This window comes from Pseudoliparis swirei, chromosome 18 (genome assembly GCF_029220125.1).
Source record: "Pseudoliparis swirei isolate HS2019 ecotype Mariana Trench chromosome 18, NWPU_hadal_v1, whole genome shotgun sequence".
Classification (NCBI taxonomy): Eukaryota; Metazoa; Chordata; class Actinopteri; order Perciformes; family Liparidae; genus Pseudoliparis; species Pseudoliparis swirei.
The window spans coordinates 2,061,887-2,084,457 of NC_079405.1; the positions used below are offsets into that span (position 1 = coordinate 2,061,887).

Sequence of the window (22,571 nt, forward strand, 5' to 3'; positions counted from 1 at the left end):
AATATGTATATAAATATATTAATATACAGTATATAGATATGATTATTTTATTGATCGTTTATCTTTAAATAATAATGTAATCTGTTTCTATTCAATTTATATTTTACTTTTTAAAATAAAATGATTTCAATCTTTTTTTTAAATATCATTTTCTTTTATTTCAGTGTGCCGTTTTTGTGTAGCTCTCTGTGTTTTCTTCCTGTTGTAATTTAAATATTGTAATATCTGTAGTTTCATAATTTCAGAAATTAAATCTCATTTGATTGTTTTCTTCCAAAAATAATAAGTAAATAACTTTTCTGCAAAGGAGCTTCATGTTTAGCTCAATGTATCTTAAACTGAGAATATCTAATAATGTTAAGTTAGGAATGAATGAAAACGGTATACAACGTATGTTGTTGTTTTGATATAAATAATATTTATATTGTGGTAACAACGATTGTTAATGTTGCTTTCCCTTTTCTGGCATGAAGAGGTCAAAATGTTATTTGTCATTGAACAAAAAGACATACGAAGATATTACATAAATTAAAAGTAAAACATGCGGAACTGTAGCTTCTGTTGCTGTTGCGGGTCGGACGGGAATTGTTTGCGTGTCCTTTGTTCGGGTAGGAACACTTCCGCTTGGTGCGCGTCACTTCCTGTGAATCTCTGATAAAGACGAGCCTGGCGGTCTCTTCCGCGGGTCAATTTTTTTTGGGTTTATTCGGTGAATCCGACGCCAATCGGAGCCATCTGAACCGCAAACATGGTGAGTTTCAACCGGGCAGAGAGGCCGCCGGCCGCCCGCCCCGTCGGCCTCTAAATGTCTCCCGAATTTACGGATTTCATCTTATTAATGGCGGGAGTTTGAATGGACGTCGGTTGAACGTCGGCAGAGGCTCTGCGCGTCGAGTCCTTTAGCTTCTATTATAACAGTTTAGTGATTCTTTGTACGTGGTATCTATATAGTGTATATATACTTATATTGGTTTACACTAGACGTTACTTCTAAATATATACTGCTGTCTTCAAGTGCTTTATTTTTAACCATTTGTTTATAAAAATTTAAAATAAATACTTTAATATTAAAATAGCTTTTCCTGAAAGCCTTGTTCTTGAACGTCTCTAAGGAGAATCCAGAAATGGCCGCACAGTAAATGTTTGTTGAAGCCAATAAAAACATCAACATCAAAACTCTCGTGCAGTTTAAATTAGTAGAAATAACAAATATACTTTGTTTGGCTCTGTTGATGATTTAATAAATAAAAAATCTTCTCATTTATCAAAGTTTTTTTGACTTTATAAAAATAAGGCTCAAAAATAAACGTTAGCCTTTCGTTTTTGGTGGTTATGACTTCATATTAACGCAGTCTCCCGATTGGTCCTCCAGACGGTGGGTAAGAGCAGCAAGATGCTGCAGCACATCGACTTCAGGATGAGGTGCATCCTGCAGGACGGCCGCATCTTCATCGGCACCTTCAAGGCCTTCGACAAACACATGAACCTCATCCTGTGCGACTGCGACGAGTTCAGGAAGATCAAGTAGGTTCACGTCGGCCGTTCTGAGGCGGGAGCGCTCGCCGGTTCTGGTGCGGGACCCGAGGTCTTTGCTCAACGTTGTTCTCCAGGGTTTGGCCACCAATTTTCTTTTACCAGCATCTAGTTGTGGCAGGAAGACGAGCGGTGGAGACGTGAAGCGTCGACCTGCTATCCACTCATCGGCCGCCGTGTGAACACTTCAATGGCTCCGGGTGTCGTTTTAGTTTATTGCATCAGGCCCTCGCTTCATTCATAAATCACTGTTTGTTTACCTGAATTTTTTAAGTCGTCCACGTTTTAAAGTTCCTGATGCATGCTGGGTAGTGACGCCCGTACATGGATCTTAAAGTGTTTTTACAAACTTTTTCATTCTTCCCGCAGGCCAAAGAACTCAAAGCAGCCGGAGCGAGAAGAGAAGAGGGTTCTGGGTCTGGTTCTGCTGAGGGGGGAGAACCTGGTCTCCATGACGGTTGAGGGCCCGCCTCCGAAAGATGTGAGTACAACTCTAGCCAATGAGAAGATGGATGCCCTGACACCGTTTGTGTGTCAATGAACTGTATCCACTGAGCTGTGTAACTCCTCCCCCTCTTCAGACCGGCATTGCCCGTGTCCCATTGGCCGGCGTGGCTGGCGGTCCAGGTGTGGGTCGGGCAGCAGGTCGTGGCGTCCCCGCAGGAGCGCCGATGCCTCAGGCGCCGGCCGGTCTCGCCGGGCCCGTCAGAGGTGTGGGCGGTCCTTCGCAGCAGGTAACTATGGCAACGACTGCTCTGCGCTCGGATGCGTGCGTGCGCTCGGTTGATGACGACTTCCTGTTTGTCTCCAGGTGATGACTCCACAGGGCAGAGGGACGGTTGCCGCGGCAGCAGCAGGAGCGAGCATCGCCGGCGCTCCCACACAATACCCACCTGGCCGAGGAGCCCCGCCCCCGATGGGCAGAGGAGCCCCGCCTCCAGGTGACTGGACATGTCATTGATCTCTACCTGTGTACTGTCGCTCGCCCCTCCTGTGTGCTGATTGGCTGTTCCCTCCCTGCAGGTATGATGGGCCCGCCCCCTGGCATGCGGCCCCCGATGGGTCCTCCAATGGGGATGCCTCCAGGCCGAGGCGCTCCGATGGGCATGCCCCCACCTGGCATGAGGCCGCCGCCCCCTGGCATGAGAGGTACGCTGTTGCCATGGAGACAGATTTGATGCGCTCGCTTGTGAACAGACCATGTGACCACTTCTGCTCCGCTGTTGTCTTTTAGGACCTCCTCCTCCCGGCATGAGACCGCCCCCCCGGCCCTGAGGAAGCCCCGCCTCCTCAGACTCACTTGTTGTATAGATCTTCTTTTTTCTTATTCCCTGCATTGTGTTTTTTAATAAAGTTTCATCAGGATGGTTCGACTTTAGCTCAGCTGTCTGTTCAGTTTCTATGGTTACGGCTGCTATGGATATCATTAATAGTTATACATGTATAGTGCTGCATTATAACGCGTTCACCTTTTGTCGAGCTGGTTTAGACCGAGCAATAACGTCTAAGACTAAAATAAATAAACAATCGAGCCCTCAAATTATTAGTATTTTGTTTCGAGTTGAGAGGATCAACTGGAATACAGACGATAGGAATAAGATAAAAAAACTACTTTAAACGTCACGTTTCAGAGAGTTGAGAGTTTATTTCTTTCCAGTCCATCGAAGTTTGGTCTTACATTATTTAATCATGTTTAAGAACTTCCCTTACAGAAAAACTATTGAACTGAGTCCTTAAGTTGGTTAACTCTGAGTCACACGTTCAAAACTTGAGTCCAGCAGTGTTTCACTTCCTCTATAAAAAGATCAGATTTGAAAACTACCAAATTAAAAGCATTCATGAGAAGTACTATACTCTTATGCATATTTAAATTTGGTTTTCAAATGTCTGAGTAGAGGATGTGAAATACTATAGTCTTATTTTCCTCAAATTTTACAACTCATTTTCTTAAGGGTTACATTAATTAATATTAACTTTAAAGTGCTTTCATTCTAGAATTTAACATTATCCAGAACATGTATGTCCCTGCTCCACACTGAACACTTATAGCTACACGTGTAGGGGCCCGCTGATTGGCTGTTCTTTCAGAACCAGGAAGTGATTCTCAGATTCATCAGGAACCTGAACACATCACATGATCAACCAGTCGAGAAGAAGAGCAGCAGACTTTTATTTTGGAAATTCAAATACATCGGTGCCAAATGTATTTAATTTAAACTATAAATATATATGTCTATAAATGAGACGACAAACTGCGAGAGCCGGTCATGGGAGGGGAGTCACGTGATCGGCCGATGTCACGTGACCTGCTCTGATTCGTCTTTATTGACAGCTGCAGTCACGTGATCTCCGCCGATCAGGAAACCGTGTGAAGACAAACGGGAGAGGTGAGAGACTGCGTTTCTGACTCAATTATCTCTGTTTTATTTGTTTATCGGCTTGTTTCCCGGTTATTATATAAAAGAATACAACTCAGGAATTATCTCATTCTCTCCCTATCTATATATTTATACTTATAGATACTCTGCTAGTGTTGTCTGTCTAACTTAATACAGTCAGAAGTGCATTGAACACGTCCTCCTGCTGGAGGAGACTTTGTGAGCTTTAAAGTCCAAACTAAGTTCTGAACGTTGAACGTTTGTTGAACTATTCGGCACCACAGACGTTACTTCCGGTTAGCGTCACGTGACTCGTCCAGTTACCGCTGTCAACGTTACGAATCCTTAACTTCTCGCGATGCTTTCTGTTCGTATAAATTCCACTACAAGCCTTACTGTTTTACAATATTACATTTTATAATAATAAGTGTCCTCTTAACTGCGTTATGACGTCATCCTGCACCTGCTGCCACCTGTCGTCCAACACGCCAATCAAAACCCGGTTTGAACAGGTGGATCGATACTTCCATGACAACAATGATTGGTACATTGTGTGATTGTTACCTCGAGATCACACGAAAAAAATGTTTAACTTAAAAGTTCAAGTGGATTTAATGACTGGTTCTTTAATAATAGCCACTCTTCATGTTTGCCTGCTTTTTTCCTTCATTTTAAATATGTTTTTTTATTGGAGAATGTATATAAACTACACTTTACTGCGTTAATCAGCATCAGTGAACATGTTTGATGTTTTTATACACATAATATGTTTAATAAAATGTCAGTGTTTAAACTCCAATGTAAGAACCTAGTGAGACGCAGCAGTTTATTATTTAATACTGATTCTGAGACCGTGTCATCCGTGCTGTTGACGTTACTTCCTGTTGTTGTTGTTGTTGTTGTTGTTGAGATGCGGGTGGTGGTGCTGTGTTGCTTCCTGTTCTCTCTGCTGGCTGCCGGTGATGCCGCTCCGGCTGCAGACGAGGTGGCTTACCTGCCCGGGCTGCAGAAACAGCCGAGCTTCAAACAGTATTCTGGATACCTGAGCGTGGCCGACGGGAAACACCTGCACTACTGGTCGGTACCTGGGGACGCACACCTGGCACACCTGCATCATTACCCTGTCTTTAAAGCTGCATTCTCTCTCCTGACCACCAGGGGGTGACTCCTCTGGTTGTATAGACGTCTATATAAAATGGCTCACCTGAGCGTGTTGTTGTTGTTGTTGTTGTGTTCAGGTTCGTGGCGTCCCAGAAGAACCCGCCCTCTGACCCGGTGGTGCTGTGGTTGAATGGCGGCCCCGGCTGCAGCTCTCTGGACGGCCTGCTGACGGAACACGGACCCTTCCTGGTGGGTGACCCGGTGATGTCACTGTGACACCTGCTGACCTCTGACCTGCTGACCTCTGCCGTTTCAGATCCAGGATGACGGCGTGACGCTGCAGTACAACGACTACTCGTGGAACAAGGTCGGTTACCTGCGTTAAAACCATGTGACCTGCCCGACGGCTCATTGGCTCGCTATGATCCGTGGAAGCTGATTGGTTCCCTGTCTCCGAGCAGATCGCCAACATGCTGTACCTGGAGTCTCCAGCAGGGGTCGGCTTCTCGTACTCCGACGATAAGAACTACGTCACCAACGACACGGAGGTGAGCGACGCGCCCCGAACCCCGGCTGCCGATTGGCTCACAGGCGTTCAGTGTGCTAAGCTGTTGTTGTTGTTGTTGTCCTCCTCAGGTGTCCATGAACAACTACCTGGCCCTGAAGGAGTTCTTCCGCCTGTTTCCAGAGTTCCTGAAGAACGAGTTGTTCCTGACCGGAGAGAGTTACGGAGGAGTGTACATCCCCACGCTGGCCGAGAGGGTGATGGAGGACGGCAGCCTCAACCTGCAGGTACTCACACACTGTGGTACACGTACTACTGCAGTACTACACGTACTACTGCAGTACTACACGTACTACTGCAGTACTACACGTACTACTGCAGTACTGCAGTACTACACGTACTACTGCAGTACTACACGTACTACTGCAGTACTACACGTACTACTGCAGTACTACACACTAATAATTTTTTAAGCAAAGATCAAAATTAACTTTTTTTTAAATAGTTGTAAATTGCATATATCTTAAATATATTATATATATATATATATGAATATAAAAATATATATATATTATAATAATAAATATATATATACATATTATTATTATATATATATCATGAATTCATTAATTATATATATAATGAATGAATGATCCCGTCCTTTAGGGCGTTGCCGTGGGCAACGGGTTGTCGAGCTACGAGCTGAACGACAACGCGCTCGTGTACTTCTCGTATTACCACGGGCTGCTGGGCGGCCGCCTGTGGGCGTCGCTGCAGATGTTCTGCTGCGAGGACGGGAAGTGCAACTTCTACAACAACCGGAACCTCAACTGCTCCGACGACGTGAGGCCCAGAGGAAACCGGTCTGAACCGGTTCAGACCGGTTTCAGGTGTTTCAGGTGTTGTTTCCTCTGCAGCTGTCGGAGGTCCAGGACATCGTGTACGGATCCGGACTGAACATCTACAACCTGTACGCCCCGTGTCCCGGAGGCGTCAGGGAGAGATACGGGTGAGCCCTGACACACACACACACACACGTACACACACACACGTACACACACACATGTACACACACTCACTTCACCTGCCTGACTTCGTCTTCCAGCGTTGAGCGGAGTGAGCTGGTGATCCGAGATCTGGGGAACTCGTTCATCAACCACCACGGGACGCAGCTGTGGAAAAAGGTGTGTGCGTGTGCGTGTGTGTGCGTGTGTGTGAAGTCACCTGACGGGTCGTTAGAAAACCAGGTTCTCCTCTGAACGTGTGTGTGTGTGTGTGTAGAAGTTGCGAGGTCTGGCGTCTCAACACCTGTCCGTCCGTCTGGACCCCCCCTGCACTAACTCCACCCCCTCCACCCTCTACCTGAACAACCCCTACGTCAGGGCCGCGCTGCACATCAGGCCCAGGGCCCTGAACTGGGTCATCTGCAGGTAACACACACACACACACACACACACACACACACCCTGTCTTTGATCTCTACCTGTCGCTCTGCAGCTCGGAGGTGAATCTGAACTACGGCCGTCTCTACCTGGACGTCAGGAAGCAGTACATGAAGCTGCTCGGCGCGCTGGTCAGTGAACGCATCACACCTGTTGTACTCTTGCAGAAGAAAACGATTTCACGCCTACAAAATAAAAGTCTTAACAGGAAAGATGACTTTGTGCTGGAAGGACTTTTATTGTGAAACAACAGGATGGTCAGATCCCCCGACTGTAGATATATACAAATATGTATGTGAATATATACATATATATATGTGTGTTATAATTCTTCTGTATAACGAGTTGCATGAAATGAAATTGATCAATTAATCTGGTACAAACCAGAAATGACTGAATGTGACCCTCTGCTGGTGATTGGCTGATGTGTCCCATGTGGGCGGGGCTTGTTAATCCAGTCGTGTGTGTGTGCGTGTGTAGAAGTACCGGGTCCTGGTGTATAACGGGGACGTGGACATGGCCTGCAACTTCATGGGCGACGAGTGGTTCGTGGAGTCTCTGAACCAGAAGGTAACTCTCAACTTATTGATCGGCTGAAACTTATTGGTCGGCCGAAGTGAGTTAACCCGTGCCGTGTCCCAGGTGGAGGTCCTGCGGCGCCCGTGGCTCTACAGCGACGCGGCCGGTCAGCAGATCGGAGGCTTCGTCAAAGAGTTCGACAACATCGCCTTCCTCACCGTGAAGGTAAGGCACCTTCTCGTCGGTGATGTCATACTTGTAAAAACTAGCTGCTGACCCCTTGTGACCTCTGTCCCCCTGCAGGGTTCTGGTCACATGGTTCCAACGGATAAACCAATCGCTGCCTTCGCCATGTTCACCAGATTCATGAAGAGACAACCCTACTGACCTCTGACGACCTCTGACATTTGACCTTTACCGCACTTTGATTTGAATGGATTGCACGGCTACATCTCGAGAGGGAAATTAAATCAGCCCGTAACTCGTATGTTTATGATTGGAAATTCTTTTTGGGTTTAAAAAAAAAAAAAATTAATGAATTGTAAGAACAAGTTGGGAAAATAAAGTTTTTATCCTTAACTGACTTTGTATTATGTTTTTTATTTCAACTGCAATTCATGATTTAATCTTTGATCTCGGTTCAGACGTCCACGTCGTGAACTCATTCATTCATAAAAGTTACTGTCCTGACCCACAATGCACTGCAGGTACAGAGAGGGAGTTATGCTGTGACCGGACCGGTCTCCTGTCTGTCTCTCTCCTGTCTGTCTCTCACCTGTCTGTCTCTCTCCTGTCTGTCTCTCACCTGTCTGTCTCTCTCCTGTCTGTCTCTCTCCTGTCTGTCTCTCACCTGTCTGTCTTTCTCTGTCTGTCTCTCACCTGTCTGTCTCTACCCTGTCTGTCTGTCTCTCTCCTGTCTGTCTCTCACCTGTCTGTCTCTCACCTGTCTGTCTCTCACCTGTCTGTCTCTCTCTGTCTGTCTCTCTCTACCCTGTCTGTCTCTCTCCTGTCTGTGTCTCACCTGTCTGTCTCTCTCCTGTCTGTCTCTCACCTGTCTGTCTCTCACCTGTTTATCGACTTGAGGAACTGAATTAAAAGTTACTGTCCTGACCCACAATGCACTGCAGGTACAGAGAGGGAGTTATGCTGTGACCGGACCGGTCTCCTGTCTGTCTCTCTCCTGTCTGTCTCTCACCTGTCTGTCTCTCTCCTGTCTGTCTCTCACCTGTCTGTCTTTCTCTTGTCTGTCTCTCACCTGTCTGTCTCTCTCCTGTCTGTCTCTCTCCTGTCTGTCTCTCACCTGTCTGTCTTTCTCTGTCTGTCTCTCACCTGTCTGTCTCTCACCTGTCTGTCTCTACCCTGTCTGTCTGTCTCTCTCCTGTCTGTCTCTCACCTGTCTGTCTCTCACCTGTCTGTCTCTCTCCTGTCTGTCTCTCACCTGTCTGTCTCTCTCCTGTCTGTCTCTCTCCTGTCTGTCTCTCCTGTCTGTGTCTCACCTGTCTGTCTCTCTCCTGTCTGTCTCTCTCTGTCTGTCTCTCTCCTGTCTGTGTCTCACCTGTCTGTCTCTCTCTGTCTGTCTCTCACCTGTTTGTCTCTATCCTGTCTATCAATCTACTGTCTGTCTGTCTCTGTCTGTCTCTCACCTGTCTGTCTCTCTCTGTCTGTCTCTATCCTGTCTATCAATCTACTGTATGTCTGTCTCTGTCTGTCTCTCACCTGTCTGTCTCTCTCTGTCTGTCTCTATCCTGTCTATCAATCTACTGTCTGTCTGTCTCTGTCTGTCTCTCACCTGTCTGTCTCTGTCTGTCTCTGTCTGTCTGTCTCTCTCCTGTCTGTCTCTCTCCTGTCTGTCTCTCACCTGTCTCTCTCAACTGTCTGTCTCTCTCTGTCTCTGTCTGTCTGTCTCTCTCCTGTCTGTCTCTCACTGTCTGTCTCTCTCTCTCCTGTCTGTCTCTCTCCTGTCTGTCTGTCTCTCCTGTCTGTCTCTCTCCTGTCTGTCTCTCTCCTGTCTGTCTCTACCCTGTCTGTCTGTCTCTCTCCTGTCTGTCTCTACCCTGTCTGTCTGTCTCTCTCCTGTCTGTCTCTCTCCTGTCTGTCTCTCTACTGTCTGTCTCTACCCTGTCAGTCTCTCTACCGTCTGTCTCTCTACCGTCTGTCTCTATCCTCTCTGTCCATGACCCCTTGAGCGTGTCGTGTTGCGTTCACTTCGTCAGTTAAAGTCTGTTTATTGTAAACTGAGTCCCTTCCTGTTTAAACTGGAACTAAGTTTCCCACCCGACCCTGAAGGCAGCAGTGGCAGGCGGTGAGTTCAAGTGCCGCGTCGTGACTTTCAGAGTGACCTGAACAGACGGCTCACCTGGAGCTCATTCACTTGGACTCACCTGTGCAGGTAAGAGACCCGAGACCCGCTCCTTCAGACAACAGAGAGGGCGGAACACCCTCTTGACATGACGACCGTCTTGAAGGCATTAGTCATGTTTTAAGTCCATTTAGTCATGTTGACCTGTTGGTGGCGCTAGAGGGAAAGGTCTAGGTGTATTTCCTTCTGGGTAACATTATTTTTCCAACTTCAGTATGAATTCATTTAAAATATATATACTGATATATAATTCAATCTGAATTAATGTGGTTTAAAGCAGTTGAAGTTCAGTTCAGGAAGAATTGATGTTCTGAAATGTTTTAAAAACACAATCCATGTCGCTGTGGATCTCTGAGTCGTAACCTCACCGGCGCCGCGTGTGATTGGATGTCACTTCTAGTTGTTGTGAAAATAAGATCAAAGCCCTCTGGAGTTATCCGCTAACCTTACCATCAGGAGGAAAGCCCACTTGTTTACTTATTAAACTGTCTGTCTGTCTGTGTCTGCTTGTCTGTCTCAAGTGAGCAGCCATTGAGAGACCAATGGACCAATCACTGTCCAGTGGGCGGGGCTATGTGAGCGTGCTCAGCTGTTTCCCGCCCTCTGTGGGCAGAGACGTCGCGGTTGCTGTGGTGAAGCCCCTGAGAGTCGGCCTGGGAAACCCCGGCACCCGCAGCCTGCTGCGCACAGACAGACAGGTGTGTGTTTATGTGTGTGTGCAGGTCAGTGTGTGTGTGTGTGTGTGTGTCTGTCCCCTTGTGTGTGTGTGTGTGACCTCTATGGAAACTTGAATACACACTCTGGTGTTGATATGTAATCATGTTCAGTGTTGGATGAACAATCCTAGTCGAGGGCAGAAATCATTTACCTGAAGGTAAAATAAGTCTTGACGCACAACAGGAGCGCACACTGTGTCCTGTACAGGTGAATCAACACAACACACACACACTGCGTCCTTTACAGGTGAATCAATACAACACAACACAACACACACACTGCGTCCTGTACAGGTGAATCAACACAACACACACACACTGCGTCCTGTACAGGTGAATCAACACAACACACACACACTGCGTCCTGCACAGGTGAATCAACACAACGCACACACACTGCGTCCTTTACAGGTGAATCAACACAACAGACACACACACTGCGTCCTGTACAGGTGAATCAACACAACACACACACACTGCGTCCTGTACAGGTGAATCAACACAACACACACACACTGCATCCTGTACAGGTGAATCAACACAACACAACACACACACTGCATCCTGTACAGGTGAATCAACACAACACAACAGACACACAAACACCTGATTAATTACAGGACTGGTAGATTAGCTGGATCCAGGTGTGCCTAATAAACCGGACCCTGGCCGAGGTGTGCTGTGATTGGCTGTCCCCAGGTGAGGTGGGCGATGGAGGCGCTGTGCTACGGCCTGACGCTCCCGGCGGACGGCGACACCGTGCAGCTCTGCGTGGACGTCTACACCGATTGGCTGACGGCGCTGGTTTCCCCCAGAGACTCCATCCCGCTTCCGATTGGCCGAGAGCCCAACCTGTACGCCCAGAAGATCCTCCGGCACCTGTACACCCTGTTCCTGTCCAGGTACTCACACCTGGACCGACCCACGGTACCAGAACCACGGACCTTTAAAGGACCAGATGTTCTACTTCTAACTCTCGTGGTGCATTAGAAGGTTAATGGTGCCACAGTGGGTCCCAGTGGTGCATTCAAAGGCTCCAGTTGGGGTGTAGACAGTTCCAGTGGTGCATTAGGAGGTTCCAGTTGGGTTTAGGAGGTCCAATGGTCCTAGTGGTGCATTCAAAGGTTCCAGTTGGGTTGTAGGAGGTCCAATGGTGCCACAGTGGGTCCTAGTGGTGCATTCAGGTTCCAGTTGGGTTGTAGACAGTTCCAGTGGTGCATTAGGAGGTTCCAGTTGGGTTTACGAGGTCCAATGGTCTTAGTGGTGCATTCAAAGGTTCCAGTTGGGTTGTAGGAGGTCCAATGGTACCACAGTGGGTCCTAGTGGTGCATTCAGGTTCCAGTTGGGTTTAGGAGGTCCAATGGTCCTAGTGCATTCAAAGGTTCCAGTTGGGTTGTAGGAGGTCCAATGGTGCCACAGTAGGTCCTAGTGGTGCATTCAGGTTCCAGTTGGGTTTAGGAGGTCCAATGGTCCTAGTGGTGCATTCAAAGGTTCCAGTTGGGTTGTAGGAGGTCTAATGGTGCCACAATGGGTCCTAGTGATGCATTCAGGTTCCAGTTGGGTTTTAGAAAGTTTCAGTGGTGCATTAGGAGGTTCCAGTTGGGTTTAGGAGGTCCAATGGTCCAACAGTCGGTCCTCATGGTGCATTCAAAGGTTCCAGTTGGGTTGTAGAGAGTTCCAGTGGTGCATCTGAACATGGTTGAGTGTATCAAGAGGTCCCAGTCGAGTTTTAGGAGTTCCGATGTTGCCTTAAGATAAACCAATCGTAAATCAGGAGGTTTTATTGGTGCTCTAAGAGGTTCAGGTGTTGCGTTGACAGGTCCGGTGGTACATTCAGGTGCTCCTGGGGAGCATTAAGAGGTTCCGGTGATCTTCTTGAAGGTTCCGGTCGAGCTTATAGTGGTGGAGGCCGTAGAAGTCCTTCAGGTGGTTCATGGCGCCTGTCAGAAGACCCGCCGTCCCGTAACTCCATCGACTCGTTGAATATTGACAGCGTTTGATCGTCTCCGCCCCCCCAGGTCGGACCAGGTGAGTCCGGTCTACACGGCCCTCTGTCAGCAGGTGCTGTGTGCAGTTCAGTCGTTGGCCAGAGACGGCGCTGTGATGAGCAGAGACACCTGGGAGACCCTGCTGAACTTCCTGCTGTGCGTCAACCACGCCATGCTGGCTACAGGTGAGCCGTGGCCACGCCCATTTGGCCCCTCACGCACCGATGGGGGCCGGACGACATCTCCACAGATTCAAGAGCGGCCAGCTCCAGATTGGTTTTGACCGAACCCCCGGGGGTCAGCCGATCACCTGATCAACTGGTCACCTGTGTCTCGGGGCAGGCGGACCAGTTGATCAGGTGACCAGTCGACCCTCGTGGGGTCGGTCGGTCAAAACCAATCTGGAGCTGGCCGCTCTTGAATCTTTGGAGATGTCCGGCCCCCATCGGACTGTCTACCTGTCCAGGTAACTGTCTGTCTACCTGTCCAGGTACATGTCTGTCTACCTGTCCAGGTACCTGTCTGTCTACCTGTCCAGGTACATGTCTGTCTACCTGTCCAGGTACCTGTCTGTCTACCTGTCCAGGTACATGTCTGTCTACCTGTCCAGGTACATGTCTGTATACCTGTCCAGGTACCTGTCTGTCTACCTGTCCAGGTACATGTCTGTCTACCTGTCCAGGTACCTGTCTGTCTACCTGTCTGTCTGCCTGTCTGTCTACCTGTCCAGGTACATGTCTGTCTACCTGTCCAGGTACCTGTCTGTCTACCTGTCCAGGTACCTGTCTGTCTACCTGTCCAAGTACCTGTCTGTCTACCTGTCCAGGTACATGTCTGTCTACCTGTCCAGGTACCTGTCTGTCTACCTGTCCAGGTACCTGTCTGTCTACCTGTCCAAGTACCTGTCTGTCTACCTGTCCAGGTACTTGTCTGTCTACCTGTCCAGGTACATGTCTGTCTACCTGTCCAAGTACCTGTCTGTCTACCTGTCCAGGTACCTGTCTGTCTACCTGTCCAAGTACCTGTCTGTCTACCTGTCCAGGTACCTGTCTGTCTACCTGTCCAGGTACACGTCTGTCTACCTGTCCAGGTACCTGTCTGTCTACCTGTCCAGGTACACGTCTGTCTACCTGTCCAGGTACCTGTCTGTCTACCTGTCCAGGTACACGTCTGTCTACCTGTCCAGGTACCTGTCTGTCTACCTGTCCAGGTACCTGTCTGTCTACCTGTCCAGGTACACGTCTGTCTACCTGTCTGTCTACCTGTCCAAGTACCTGTCCAGGTACATGTCTGTCTACCTGTCCAAGTACCTGTCTGTGTACCTGTCTGTCTACCTGTCCAGGTGCCTGTCTGTCTACCTGTCCAAGTACCTGTCTGTCTACCTGTCCAGGTACCTGTCTGTCTGCCTGTCCAGGTACCTGTCTGTCTACCTGTCCAAGTACCTGTCTGTCTACCTGTCCAGGTACCTGTCTGTCTGCCTGTCCAGGTGCCTGTCTGTCTACCTGTCCAAGTACCTGTCTGTCTGCCTGTCCAAGGTACCTGTCTGTCTACCTGTCCAGGTGCCTGTCTGTCTACCTGTCCAGGTGATCACCCGCTCACCTGCTCTCCTGTGTCTGGGGGCAGGCGACGTGTCGGAGCAGCTGTCTCGGCTGTCGATGGCGGTGCTGTTCGAGGCGTGGCTGCTGTCGTGCGCCCGGTGTTTCCCGTCTCGCTCCCTGTGGCGGGCGGGCCGGCTGGCGCTGAGCGGCTGCCGGCGGCGGCCGGCGGCGGTGGAGCAGTGGAGCCGAGCCGTCGCCGCCCTGACCTCCAGGTTGCTGCTGCAGAGCTTCGGTCCGGCCTTCCCTCGCTTCGAAGTCCCGGACGAAGACGCCGCCCTGATCCCCGAAGACATGGACGAGCGCGGAGTCCCTCAGACGTGGTTCAGGTTCCTGCACCTGCTCAGGTAACGGCAGGTGGGGACCTCCGGGTCCGGGAAGTGAAGCCAGGGTAACATGTGACCAATGGATTTCCAGGACTTTAAAACCGAATTTCCATGACCAAAAATGTCATAAAATCTCGGTTAATTTACCTTAAATGACACAATAGTTTGATTAAAAGAATAAATACATGATATAAATGTTTATTCTTTTAATAAAACTGCATAAATGAATATACAAATCTAACAAATGTTCCCAAATTTTGGGACTTATTTTTTTCAAGGACTTTTCCACAACCATTTAAAAATGTTGTGACTTTTCTTTCCCTGTGAAGTATCTTTAAAACGTTTATTCTTCCGTACTGGCCACCTTAATTATACACTTTATTTATTCATATTGTGAACATGCGTTTAGTTGAGGGCGGGGCTACGGGGTGATTGACACACGGCGTCTCTACGTCACTTCCTCTCACTGGTTGCAAAAAGAAACCAAGATGGCGACGGCCTGAGTGCTTCAGAAACCACATCCCGCCCAGTTTAAGAGTTCTAGAAGAGGAGAGTCACTGATCACTCTAAGAACACAGCTGGTTATTATCATCCATGATGACGTATCAATACTTCATATCTGTTTTAGACAGTACGGTCATCGTCAACACCGGTTGGTCGAGACACATTTTTGCCTTGAAAAAGCTCGACATCCCATAATACTCTTGCACATTGTTCTGCCTCCAGTAACCCGGTGGATCTCAGTGGCCCTGGGGTTGTGGGTTCGACTCCCTCCTCCCCCGAGGATTCGTCCAGAGGAGACGGCCAGCTGCCCAACATCTTCTTCAAAGCCATGAGGGGAGTCAGCGTGCTGGTCGACGCCTTCCTGGGTACGCTGACCTCTGACCTCTGGGTCTGTCGTCTACTCTACTCACTCAAAGCGTTATTTAATTTGAGTAACTTGTGTTTCTGCAGGTGTGACTGTGATCAACAAAGAACCAACAGAGCAGCTGCCAAACACTGGTACACAATATATATAATAATATAATACACACACGTTACACGTATAAACTGGTATACACACAGTATATATATATAGAAGAAATATATATGTGTGTATGTGTATTTATATGTAAATGGCTGTCCAACAGAAATATGAATACATAAATATTAGTGCTGTGAAAAATAACTCAGTTAATTCAATTACAGGTTTAACTAGTTTTTTTTAAAAACGCATTTAACGCATGCGCAGAATGAGCTTCCAATCCGTCTGTTGTTGGTCGTCGGGACGAAAAAAAAGTAACTTGCAAAATGAGCTTCCAATCCACCACTTCAATCTGAACTCTGTCCGCTCTCATGCAGACGGTCTGTTCATCGGTAATGATCCTTCCGCAGGTTCACCTCCGGAAACCTTGTTACGACTTTTACTTCCTGTAGATCAGGGTCTCAACACGTCGATCGCGACCTGCCAGTCGATCGCGGCGTAGTGTTGGTAGATCGCATGACATTAAAAAGATTGGCCCGCCCCCTGACATGTTCTCTAGAGCACGTCTTTGTTCTTTTATTAAACTAAACGTCTGTTGTTGATCGTATCTCCACAGCAGCATGTCATTTCTGTCTCTTCGCGTTGCATTAACACTTATCGATCTCCGTCTCGCGCGCCACAGAGCTCCGTGCGCGCGCATCGGGACCGAGCAAAACAAAAGTCACTTGTCAATCATTAAACATTGAATGGGGTCAAATTGACCCGAAAGGTAACAGGAGGGTTAAACATTCTGTTTAGGATGAAGATGTATTAATGTTCCATATGGAAGAAAACTGCTAAATAACTGCTGAGTTGCAGCACCATTGTATAGAAGAATGTATAAATGTATATATCCGTCTTTTGTCATAAATCTCTATGTTCTCACAAAATATACCGAGAATATCGGTAATATGTGATTAATCATGATTAATCCACAAAAACCTGTGATTAACCCGATTAAAATTTTTAATCGTTTCACAGCCCTAATAAATATATATATATGTATATACATAGAAATATATATTTAGAAATATATAGATATATGTAGAAATACATATATATATAGAATTATATATATATATGTGTATATATATATATACTGTTGTTGTGTTTCTCCAGGACTCCCCCTGAGGATCCCTTTCAGGGATCGGTTGCCGTCTCTCGGTAATCCAGATTAATTTAAACTGATGTTGTCAATCGGATCAATAAATAATCAGCGTAGAGCCTGACAGCCGATAAGTGTTCTCACCTGGTCTCAGGTGTTGCTGTTACCAGGAGCCCGTTTAGAGACCGCCTCCCTCCTTACGGTAGGCCCCGCCTCCCTCCTTACGGTAAGCCCCACCTCCTTACCCGTGTGATTGGTGGAGTGTCCTCTGGCATCCTCAGGTTTCTCTCGGCCTCGCTCGGGCAGCGCCCCCCACATCCCGGTGAACGCCTTGAGCCTGCCCAGTGCCCCTCCCCCCTGCCCCTCCCCGCCTCCACCCAACACACGGCTTAAAGCTGTGATCGTTTCCAAGGCAACGAGCAGACCTACTGCGGTACGACTCCTCCGCAGTATTTTGGTGTTTCCTGGTGTGTGTGAGCCGTGATGCTGACGTGTCCCCCCCCCCCCCCCCCCCAGGCGTCTCCCTCCCCTCCTCACTGGAGGGTGTCGCCCCCCCCCTCCCAGCCCCCCCTATGCTCCTCCCCCAGGCCCTCCCCCTCCCCACTCAGGTGCAACGTGGACTCCCTCCTCCACCTGTTCGGGGGCTGGCTCTTTGATGCAGCTCTGATCAACAGAGACTCTGGTCTGTCTCACACACACACACACACACACACACACACACACACACACAGGTAGGACTAACCTGTGTGTGTGTGTTCTCCAGCCGGTCCCGGTGATGTCACCGTGACGTCCGCCAGGTGGGCGGCGGGGAGAGCCGAGGCCTGCGGGACGCTGTGCCGGATCTTCACCTGCAAGAAAACTGCAGAGGACATCCTGTCTGTCTACCTGTCCAGGTACCTGTCTGTCTACCTGTCTGTCTGCCTGTCTGTCTACCTGTCCAGGTACCTGTCTGTCTACCTGTCCAGGTACCTGTCTGTCTACCTGTCCAGGTACATGTCTGTCTACCTGTCCAGGTACATGTCTGTCTACCTGTCCAGGTACCTGTCTGTCTACCTGTCCAGGTACACGTCTGTCTACCTGTCCAGGTACCTGTCTGTCTACCTGTCCAGGTACACGTTTGTCTACCTGTCCAGGTACCTGTGTCTACCTGTCCAGGTACACGTCTGTCTACCTGTCCAGGTACCTGTCTGTCTTCCTGTCCAGGTACATGTCTGTCTACCTGTCCAGGTACCTGTCTGTCTGCCTGTCTGTCTACCTGTCCAGGTACCTGTCTGTCTACCTGTCCAGGTACATGTCTGTCTACCTGTCCAGGTACCTGTCTGTCTACCTGTCTGTCTACCTGTCCAGGTACCTGTCTGTCTGCCTGTCTGTCTACCTGTCCAGGTACCTGTCTGTCTACCTGTCTGTCTACCTGTCCAGGTACCTGTCTGTCTACCTGTCCAGGTACCTGTCTGTCTACCTGTCTGTCTGCCTCCAGGTTCTACCTGGTGCTCCTGCGGGCGCTGCGGGTCTCGGAGCAGGTGTGTCCTCCGGTCCTGGCCTCCGTCCTGCTGAACAGCACCGCTCTGTTCTGCTGCGACCTGAGAGGAGTCCACCTGCTGCTGCCCTCCGTCACCGCCGCCGTGGAGAAGGTCCTGCTGGACAGGTGCATGCTGGGACATGCGTACGTAAAGGTAGTGACATCATACCTTTACCTTCACACCTGTGTCTCCGGTCCAGAGAGCTGCTGCGGTTCAGGAGCTTCCTGAGCCCGGTGGACCTGCGCCGGGCCGCCGTCCGGCTGCTGCTCACCATGCTGCCGCTGCCGTTTGGCTCCGTCCAATCAGAGGTGAGCCTCTAAAGACCGACACACACACACACACCTACACACACCTGTGCAACGCTCACCTGGACACGTGAAGCAAGAGCATCAAAGAACAGAGACAGTAACGTGTGTGTGTATGTGTCTGTGTGTGTTTCTTGGTATGTGTTGTGTGTGTCTTTGTGTGTGTGTCTTTGTGTCTTTGTGTGTGTGTGTGTGTGTCTTGGTATGTGTTGTGTGTCTTTGTATCTGTGTGTGTGTGTGTGTCTTGGTGTGTGTGTGTGTCTTTGTGTGTGTCTGTGTGTGTGTGTGTGTGCGTGTGTCTTTGTGTGTGTGTGTGTGTGTGTGTGTTAGGTGTTATTGGACGGGCGGTTCACCGGTGATGATGTCACAGGAGGCAGCTTCCTGTCCCTGAAGCCCCGCCTCATCGCGGTTCTGATTGGAGCTCTGCAGACGGAGACCGACACCTCCAACACACAGATACTACTGGGTCAGAACCTGATCCTGATCCTGATCCTGATCCTGATCCAGATCCTGATACTTCATGTCTCCTCCTGCAGCCTCCATGTTGCACCTGGTCCAGGACTCGTCTCTGCTGGAGGCCTCCGGTCTGCAGGTGAGTCCACATGAGACTCTGAGCAGCACCAGCAGAACTCATGGAGAGAGTTCTGTGTCTATGTCAACCTCCTTTAACCCGGTGAGTCACATGGAGACTAAAACACAAAGTTACAAAGAACCAGAACAGTTAAAGAGTTAAAGGGTTAAAGGGTTAAAGGGTTAAATAGTTAAAGAGTTAAAGGGTTAAAGAGTTAAAGAGTTAAAGGGTTAAAGAGTTAAAGGGTTAAAGAGATAAAGAGTTAAATGGTTAAAGGGTTAAAGAGTTAAAGGGTTAAAGAGTTAAAGGGTTAAAGAGTTAAAGACGCTCAACGTTCAGACGGGTTTTCAGAAGTAATTCTCTATATTTAATGTTTTTGACCTTTTAGTTCTCCCTGTGTTGTGGAAACATGCATGAAAATAAATGGAGATTATGGTTTATGTCTTAATATTTTAATATTTATGTCTTAATTAGCATCACAGCAGTGTGTAGTATTATGGGATGCCGTGACTCATCCCTGGATAATATGTGTGACTGATTTACAACAATCCGCCTGCAGGTGGCGCCGACAAGATTTCACACACGTGTTCTTTTATTATCAGGAATACAATTTAAAACACTTGTTTTTTAGGACTCTGAGTCCCAGCCAGGTGGAGCCAGCAGACCCAGATGGGCCGGTGGAGCCGGTGGAGCCGGTGCAAACAGATGGACCAGAGGAACCGGTAGTTTGAATTAATTTGATATCATTGACCGTCATGAGATGTAGATCCTGGAGCTGCTGTCTGAGTGTGTGTGTGTCTGATTGTGTGTGTGTGTGTGATGCCTGTTGTTCGCGTTGCAGCCGTCCAATCAGACGCAGCCGGCGTCCTGTGGGTTCAGTTTGTGCGTCTGCTGACTCAGCGTCTGACGTCTCAGTGGAGGAATGACTCAGCAGTTTGTCTCTCTGCACTGGAAGTACTGGGAGGACTGGCCAAGGTGGACACACACACACACACACACACACACAGACAGATCCTGAAGCAGTTCTAGATGTGTTTGCGCCTCCTGCAGGTGGAGGTGAGCGTGGAGGTGTGTGAGAGGAGGCGCGCCGTGTCGGCGGTCTGCTGCTACATCGTGTTCCAGTGCCGCCGGCCGCCTCCTCTTCACTCCAGAGATCTGCACTCCATCATCGTCGCTGCTTTCTACTGCCTGAACGTCTGGCTGAGCCAGCACCCCGCCCTGCTGGACCAGCAGGTAACTACCCACAGGTCACTACCCACAGGTCACTACCCACAGGTAACTACCCACAGGTCACTACCCACAGGTCACTACCCACAGGTCACTACCCACAGGTCACTACCCACAGGTAACTACCCACAGGTAACTACCCACAGGTCACTACCCACAGGTCACTACCCACAGGTCACTACCCACAGGTCACTACCCACAGGTAACTACCCACAGGTCACTACCCACAGGTAACTACCCACAGGTCACTACCCACAGGTAACTACCCACAGGTAACTACCCACAGGTAACTACCCACAGGTAACTACCCACAGGTCACTACCCACAGGTCACTACCCACAGGTCACTACCCACAGGTCACTACCCACAGGTAACTACCCACAGGTAACTACCCACAGGTCACTACCCACAGGTCACTACCCACAGGTAACTACCCACAGGTCACTACCCACAGGTCACTACCCACAGGTAACTACCCACAGGTAACTACCCACAGGTAACTACCCACAGGTAACTACCCACAGGTAACTACCCACAGGTCACTACCCACAGGGCACTACCCACAGGTAACTACCCACAGGTCACTACCCACAGGTCACTACCCACAGGTAACTACCCACAGGTCACTACCCACAGGTCACTACCCACAGGTCACTACCCACAGGTCACTACCCACAGGTCACTACCCACAGGTCACTACCCACAGGTCACTACCCACAGGTCACTACCCACAGGTCACTACCCACAGGTAACTACCCACAGGTAACTACCCACAGGTAACTACCCACAGGTAACTACCCACAGGTAACTACCCACAGGTCACTACCCACAGGTCACTACCCACAGGTCACTACCCACAGGTAACTACCCACAGGTAACTACCCACAGGTCACTACCCACAGGTAACTACCCACAGGTAACTACCCACAGGTCACTACCCACAGGTAACTACCCACAGGTCACTACCCACAGGTCACTACCCACAGGTAACTACCCACAGGTAACTACCCACAGGTCACTACCCACAGGTCACTACCCACAGGTCACTACCCACAGGTAACTACCCACAGGTAACTACCCACAGGTAACTACCCACAGGTCACTACCCACAGGTAACTACCCACAGGTAACTACCCACAGGTCACTACCCACAGGTCACTACCCACAGGTCACTACCCACAGGTAACTACCCACAGGTCACTACCCACAGGTCACTACCCACAGGTCACTACCCACAGGTAACTACCCACAGGTAACTACCCACAGGTCACTACCCACAGGTAACTACCCACAGGTAACTACCCACAGGTAACTACCCACAGGTCACTACCCACAGGTCACTACCCACAGGTCACTACCCACAGGTCACTACCCACAGGTAACTACCCACAGGTCACTACCCACAGGTCACTACCCACAGGTCACTACCCACAGGTAACTACCCACAGGTCACTACCCACAGGTCACTACCCACAGGTAACTTACCAGCAGGTAACTTACCAACAGTCAGCCAGGTAACTAACCACAGGTACGGTGTACATACGTGGTCACCTGTGTGTTCAGGACTGCCTGTTGGAGGTGCTGGAGATCGTGGAGTTGGGGATCTCGGGCAGTAAGTCCAGACAGGAACAGGAAGTGAGGTGTAAAGAGGAGAAGGAGCTGAACCCCGCCTCCCTGAGGGTGAAGGAGGCCGCAGAGGCCACGCTGAGCTGGTGAGCCGCACACACACATGTCTTCCCCTCAGGTTGACCCCTCAGCCCAGACTAAGCGGTGTCTTCAGGGTCTGACCCCTCCTGGTCTCTCAGTGTGATGCAGGTCTCGGGGGTCTTCCCCTCCCCCGGAGGCCAGCTGAGTGAGGACGCTCTGATTGGCTGCCCCGCTTCCAGTGACAGCAGTTTGAAGAAATTCAGATATTTTGTGGTGGACCGCTCGGTCATCTTGGCCATGCTGGAACAACCACAGGGACCAGAACAGGGTCAGTCCTGATCCACTGATCCGGAACCAGAAACACAAAACCCTCATAGGAAGACAACAATACCAATGTTTCGGTGTTCGCAGCGGCGTGTCCGTCCCTCACAGTGCGGATCAGGGGTCCGTCAGGAGGTCACACCTGGACTCTACAGCTCCACCTGCAGCCCAGAGAGGGAAGAGCAGGAACACAGGTGGCCACATCCATCAATGACTCAACACTAGGAATACACCATAACAACAACTCATCATGATTCAGCGTGTGTGTTTCTCAGTATTCTATCTTTCCCGTCTGTAGCCGACTCTGATCCCAGAGCAGCGCGTCGCGGCCCAAGAGGATGCTGGGATACGATGTGGTGTCAAGCATCTGCTCTCTCCTGAACACACTGACAGAGTTGCGTCAGTGAAAG

The 22,571-nt window shown here is 49.4% G+C and overlaps 3 protein-coding genes across 10 annotated transcripts in view; all 3 read left to right on the plus strand.

The window, feature by feature from the left end:
* The first annotated feature begins 640 nt into the window (after positions 1-640).
* On the plus strand, positions 641-2,911 carry snrpb (small nuclear ribonucleoprotein polypeptides B and B1). The gene is made up of 7 exons (XM_056438602.1): positions 641-751; positions 1,373-1,524; positions 1,903-2,014; positions 2,115-2,267; positions 2,345-2,474; positions 2,557-2,682; positions 2,768-2,911. The coding sequence occupies exons 1-7, from the start codon at positions 749-751 to the stop codon at positions 2,806-2,808; spliced, it is 717 nt and encodes a 238-aa protein (XP_056294577.1). The 5' UTR covers positions 641-748; the 3' UTR covers positions 2,809-2,911.
* A 952-nt stretch (positions 2,912-3,863) lies between these two features.
* Positions 3,864-8,061, plus strand: ctsa (cathepsin A). The gene is made up of 14 exons (XM_056438601.1): positions 3,864-3,920; positions 4,822-4,988; positions 5,150-5,261; positions 5,329-5,379; positions 5,474-5,560; positions 5,649-5,804; positions 6,184-6,360; positions 6,435-6,526; positions 6,623-6,701; positions 6,799-6,947; positions 7,015-7,090; positions 7,440-7,529; positions 7,602-7,703; positions 7,782-8,061. The coding sequence occupies exons 2-14, from the start codon at positions 4,822-4,824 to the stop codon at positions 7,863-7,865; spliced, it is 1,422 nt and encodes a 473-aa protein (XP_056294576.1). The 5' UTR covers positions 3,864-3,920; the 3' UTR covers positions 7,866-8,061.
* Positions 8,062-9,784: 1,723 nt separating this feature from the next.
* ralgapb (Ral GTPase activating protein non-catalytic subunit beta) overlaps positions 9,785-22,571 on the plus strand; it is a 17,733-nt gene continuing 4,946 nt past the window's right edge. For 2 of the 8 annotated variants that reach the window (XM_056438591.1, XM_056438593.1), the window contains exons 1-23: positions 9,785-9,867; positions 10,359-10,535; positions 11,253-11,455; positions 12,572-12,726; positions 14,165-14,483; positions 15,189-15,331; positions 15,417-15,464; positions 16,585-16,629; positions 16,725-16,772; positions 16,852-17,003; positions 17,087-17,252; positions 17,334-17,463; positions 18,048-18,215; positions 18,290-18,398; positions 18,726-18,861; positions 18,932-19,068; positions 19,598-19,688; positions 19,808-19,941; positions 20,017-20,199; positions 21,757-21,905; positions 21,999-22,168; positions 22,252-22,355; positions 22,460-22,571. The exon at positions 22,460-22,571 is cut by the window's right edge and continues 44 nt beyond it. In XM_056438591.1, coding sequence (XP_056294566.1) covers positions 10,380-10,535; positions 11,253-11,455; positions 12,572-12,726; positions 14,165-14,483; positions 15,189-15,331; positions 15,417-15,464; positions 16,585-16,629; positions 16,725-16,772; positions 16,852-17,003; positions 17,087-17,252; positions 17,334-17,463; positions 18,048-18,215; positions 18,290-18,398; positions 18,726-18,861; positions 18,932-19,068; positions 19,598-19,688; positions 19,808-19,941; positions 20,017-20,199; positions 21,757-21,905; positions 21,999-22,168; positions 22,252-22,355; positions 22,460-22,571 — 3,058 coding nt within the window. In that variant the 5' untranslated portion in view covers positions 9,785-9,867; positions 10,359-10,379. Of the gene's footprint in view, positions 9,868-10,358; positions 10,536-10,664; positions 11,738-11,779; positions 12,727-14,164; positions 14,484-15,188; positions 15,332-15,416; positions 15,465-16,584; positions 16,630-16,724; positions 16,773-16,851; positions 17,004-17,086; positions 17,253-17,333; positions 17,464-18,047; positions 18,216-18,289; positions 18,399-18,725; positions 18,862-18,931; positions 19,069-19,597; positions 19,689-19,807; positions 19,942-20,016; positions 20,200-21,756; positions 21,906-21,998; positions 22,169-22,251; positions 22,356-22,459 lie in introns of those variants that run through there. The other 6 variants (XM_056438594.1, XM_056438596.1, XM_056438595.1 and 3 more) reach the window with 6 other exon arrangements.